The following is a 5,202-nucleotide window of genomic DNA, read 5'->3' on the forward strand; positions in this document are numbered from 1 at the left end:
GGCAGCGGCGCGCAGGCCCGGGGGGTTGGGAGCCGCCGGCCGGCCCGCGACTGTGCTCGCCTCTCTGCTCCCCGGCTTCACGCCGGCCCTCACGCGAGTGTTACTTTTTTACCAGTCCCAGGCTTTCTTTAAGCAAGCCCGTGTGCATCAGTTCTGTGTATGGTCAGATTAATGTCAGTGAGGTGTTCGTCTGGCAGCCAGGTGGTGTAGTAAAATAAAAGGCCTGCTCAGACTGAAAAATGCTGGCATAATTATTTCTGGCATATAATAAAAGAGTTTGGAAAGTCTTACAATGGGCTGAAGTAATTTAAAATGTGCTTCCATTGCCCTTGCTTTAGATACTTAAAGCCTGAACTTCTGAAAACTTGATTTAGGCTTCTGAAATGTATGAGAACTTGATGGGATTAGTGTTAGTGTGGCGAGGGGAATAAGGTAGCTCTCGTTTCTGTAAGGCACCTGTGGGGCGCAGAGGAAGCTATAACCCTTCATTCAGACTGTTCAGCCCCTGCCGAGCAACACGTTGACCTCTCTGGGTGAATTACAGGAGGCTTTTGAATGGCACTTGAGTATTATAGTGCATCTAATTTAGGTTTCTTAGTGTTGTTATTTTTCGTGGGAGAAGCTGAACTTAAAATAGGAAAAAAGTATCTCCTTTCCAAAATACAGAGATGTGGAGAAGCACTCAGGTTCACATGTGCACTAGGTTACTAGAAACATAATGTGCCTGCTGGGTGTGGTAAACTTAGAGGTTAACCTGGAGGCAAGAATTAAGAAGAATTTTTTTAATGAAACCATACAGAAACTGGCTCTTGTTTTCATGTTTCACATGTGTAAAAACACATAGTGTGGGTGGTAAAGCTCCTGTCAGAATGTCCACTACTGGCGCACAAGTGCTATGGATGGATTCAATTAAAGACAAATCCAGTAGTAGAATAGTTTGTTTACAAAATATGTAAGTTTTATACTGTTAGATTTTTATAGAATGGTGAAATTACTAATATGATTAGCTTCCAATAAATAGGTGTAAAACCAAATAAGCACACCAGTTTAAAAGTTCTTTCCGATTTTGTTTGTCCTCAGACTGCTTGTAAATGATATGCATACACAAAACACTAATAGAAGCACTGCTTTCCCCCCTGTGTGTTGGTGGGGGTGTGGGGTGTTAAAATGGAAAGAGCAAAAATCAAATTTGTTGCTTGCTTAATATGTCTTGAACAACCTCTAATAACAAGATTAAGTTGACCGCATTGCTTTTCCCTTGGTACAGGGCCTGAGGTTTGAGGTGGTTCCATCCTGGTTTAAGGAGACGCTTGAAAAGTCATCTTTTGCGGCCCCTTATGAGTATGCTGTGGAAACAGCAAAACAGAAAGCTCTTGAAGTAGCAAACAGAATGCATGTGGTAAGTTAGCAGCTATTTCAGCAGTGAGATTTTTGTCTTTAAGCGGTGCACACTGCTGTGGCTTGACTTGCCTGTACTACTTAGGGGGTCTCCGAGTGCTTTTCCTCCACTAAGGGGAAATGGAATTTTTCAGTCATTGTGAAAAATATCTTCGCCTAACCAAAAAAAGGGTCTCGTGCTTGCAGTTCGGGCTTTCCACAGACAGAAGTGGCCTGCATCTCTTGTCAGCAGTGCACCTGCTCTCGCTTGCCACATGTACTTGGTAGTTCCTTCCAGCAGTCAGGTGTGTGGCTGGACAGTTCTTCATTCCAGGTGTTTGTTGACTGCAGAGGCACGCTGAGGAAAAACACCCTGATGTGAACCCAGTGCTTTCCTGTAGCTTCACTGAACAGTAGTTTAACTGAACAGTTGTGACTAGAGAATAGAGGTGCCTGAGGGAAGCAGAAAAACACGACCCCTTCTGTTTTGGAGCGCTATGGGCACAGAAACAGGCAATTTCATTTTAAGAAGGGAGAAGCTGATGTGGTTTCAGGTTCTGTAGTCAGGGCATCCGTTTTGTATCCTAACTTTATCACAACCAGTGGTGCAGCTTACACCCTCAGTGGCGTATTTGCCTTCTGCCTTTGTGTGTGAGTACTGTGTTTGAGAACATAAGGCTGTTCTTTACCAGAACTTATTTAGCTGATTAGATCCCACCAAACGTTCCCTTGCAATTTCTTAATAATATAGCTCAGTAGGAGAGGAGTATGTTTGTGAAACCTATACTGATGACTGAAAAGGAGTGTCAAACATTTTAAACCAACAATGTTGCCAGATGTCACCATTCTTCAAAGCAAATATTGCATGATCTCCAGTGTAAATCGTTACCCAGGTTTCTGTCGTCTCCTTTTCAGAGAATCATGCGGCATTAGGAGAGTGGATTTTAAACCCAACCTCACAAACTGACTTACACTGGGCTTTCATTGCAAAACACTGCTGGGAAAAGTGCTAGTTCAGAGGATTTCAAAATGCTTCTTCATAGAGGATTTTTTTTTTTAATGATAGCTTTAATTAGTTGTACTATTTAAAGCACATCAATAGCCTTTCTATAGAAGAAACCCCTCCCTACGAAGTCTTAATACAGTGATCACAGAGACAAGTTTCCTGCCTTGCTGTGTTAAATAGTAACTATGTACCTCATAACCTGCAAGTAAATCAAGACTCAGCTATAATAGCACATTACAGTTTAAAGCCAAGAAAAGACTACAACAAGTGTTTATATACTCCTACCTCTCAGTTGCCCAAAATGGACTCTGTATGTTCCTTTTTCAGAGAGATAAGCGAAGTGTAGGTAAAGGTTTTTTTAGCAAAACTTGGCTTGGAAAAATGATCCGAGAGGGCTCAGCACATATAAATAATTACTATTTTGTAAACAGTGCAAAAGGAGAAAGTGTCTTGGGTTTGGGTGAGTGTAGAGCCCCACCTGTAAACCAGTGAACTTATGTTTTCTTACCTTAAGTTTTAGAAGGTTTGCTCTTTCTACCCCTTTTGAGAAATATTTCTTTATGTCTTTGCAGAAACACCTGAGAACACCTGATGTTGTCATAGGAGCGGATACTATTGTGGTAAGAATTTTCGTGTGGTTTAGCATTGCATTAGCTTATGACAAGTGTAGAAAATACTTGTACTTTTAGGTTTAAAGTTGGAAAACTGTCTTCACTGAGAAGTTATGCCTGCAATATGATGCATCTTTTGGGTTTTGTCGGTGTAGGTTTCAGGGTGTTTTTCCCCAACAACGCGATTTTTGGTATCTTGAGTGCTAGAAGCCTTGCTGCTCTTTTTGCAGAGACACTAATATTGCTTAAGTATTGCATTGGATCCTCTCATATGTCATAGAAATTGTGTTCTCAGGCAACTCTTGACTGTCAAGAAGCTCAGGTCATGTGAACTGCTCAGTGTTGTGCCTTGCAGCGGGCATCACTTTATACCTGTCATCTCCACAGAGACAGTGAACAGTTAAGGACCAAAGTGGAATGACCCTTTTGTCTGAGAGCTGCAGCCACTGGAGGGTGGAGTGTTGCACTCATCATGTGCTTGACACTATATTACCTGTTCTACTGAAGTATCTGCCTCTTGCTCTACTCAGTAGACTCATGTTTGAAGCCGTGGCTGAAATCATGGGTTAAATGTGATTTCTGACCCCAGCTTCTGAAAAGTAAGAAAAAGCATCATGAGCCATCTGTCTTTCTGTTTTAGACTGTGGATGAGCAGATCCTGGAGAAACCAGTTGATAAGCAAGATGCATATAGGATGCTGTCAAGGTCTGTAGTTTTAAGTAAGATTCCCAATGTGCATATTAAGCTGTTTTAAAAGGAGCTGTACAGGTACATTAGTTTGTATGAACTCCTCTGTGGACACAAATTTTTTAATCTTTTTTAAAGTGTCAGCTAGTTTTGCCACTGAAAAAGTTAGACCTGCTTGTATGTTATGTGCAGCTGCTTGCTTTTGCCCCTTCACCGTAGGAAGCTGATCAGGGACACAGTGAACCCTGATGTTTTCACTTGGATTATTTTTCAGTGTCACTGGTCTCAAGACTGTATCTATACCTCAGCTGGTACAGGAAGGGGAGTTATGGAAAGAAATCATGATGGGAATTATGGAAGTGGTTTGAGGCTTGACATTTAATGGAAGGATGTTGCATGAACGAGAAAGTACATGGCGATAAGTGTTCATGCACAATTGCTTTAAATTCTGTAGTTTAACTGAGGAAGAAAAGTCTGCTTCCATCAGTGTTCTCCATGGATGGTGGGCTAGTGTTTTTTGAGGCTTCTGCTTTTTCCTACAGGATACTTTTTCCTACAAGCTTAATGTTACCTTGTAGCACTCTTTCTTTTAAGACACACCAACTGAATAACTCTAGTCACCCCCTTCCTGAAGGGTGATGTGGTGACTCTACTAGTCACGCTTCTGTTTTATGGGTGTAATACAGAAAAGGTGCACTGCTTGTTTCACCAATTTACATTCCAACTCTGGTGTCTCCTGGAGAGGGAATACAAGTGGCTTGGTAGTGTTTGGAGTTTTGCTCTGTAAGTCTACTTTAGATTTTTTTTTTTTTAATTGATGACTTAGGCTGGATTTTTGATGCTTTGGCATATTACTAACTTGAAAGTAGTAGTCTTAAAAAACAAATAACAAGAAAAAACGGCAGCATATATTAATAGGAGATTCCTAAAGGAGTTTGCCTAGCAAGAGATTTCTCACAACATTTTTGCTTGAAATCATGCCAAGTTCGCTTAGTTCAAAAATAGTATTTTTGTTTTCTTTTAATGGAGCTTAGTCTGCTTATAACACACTTTTGGTTTTGCATTTGTGGGTTTTTAAGTTCAGTAGGTCAGTCTCAATCATGGACATGAACTGCACTTAAAATGTGTTTTTTAACACTCAATTTTGTTCCGTATGAACAGGAAAAATGCAGACGATACATATTTGCATGTGTCTAAAATCTCAGATTAAAATTTTCACTCACTCTTTCATCTTACAATTAATTATGTGGAATCTCGTGGGGGATAGATGCTTCTGATCACATCAAATTGTAGCCTAGCTAATCTCTAGGACCCTGTCCCTTAATTAGCCGCTCCAAAGACTCGGGTTCCCCTGCTGGGTGCTGCCTTCCCGTGCTCACACGCTGGCTGGATAAAGCCGTACCCCCCGGGCCCCTGGGCCGCAGCGTGGCGCTCTGGGGCCGTCGGAGGAGCGAGCGCATGGGGCTGGCCCGGGGAACGGGCGCTCTCTGCCTCTGCGGCTGGTGGGCCGGCTTTGCGCGG

At 42.0% G+C, this 5,202-nt stretch overlaps 1 protein-coding gene across 1 annotated transcript in view; it reads left to right on the forward strand.

The window, feature by feature from the left end:
* Positions 1-1,267: 1,267 nt before the first annotated feature.
* The window catches only part of ASMTL (acetylserotonin O-methyltransferase-like), a gene marked incomplete at both ends in the record, with an annotated part of 14,765 nt that continues 10,830 nt past the window's right edge, over positions 1,268-5,202 (forward strand). The window contains 3 exons of the mRNA XM_010154181.1: positions 1,268-1,399; positions 2,956-3,003; positions 3,635-3,699. Coding sequence (XP_010152483.1) covers positions 1,268-1,399; positions 2,956-3,003; positions 3,635-3,699 — 245 coding nt within the window. The remainder of the gene's footprint in view (positions 1,400-2,955; positions 3,004-3,634; positions 3,700-5,202) is intronic.

This window comes from Eurypyga helias, unplaced genomic scaffold, assembly GCF_000690775.1.
Source record: "Eurypyga helias isolate BGI_N326 unplaced genomic scaffold, ASM69077v1 scaffold33666, whole genome shotgun sequence".
Classification (NCBI taxonomy): domain Eukaryota; kingdom Metazoa; phylum Chordata; class Aves; order Eurypygiformes; family Eurypygidae; genus Eurypyga; species Eurypyga helias.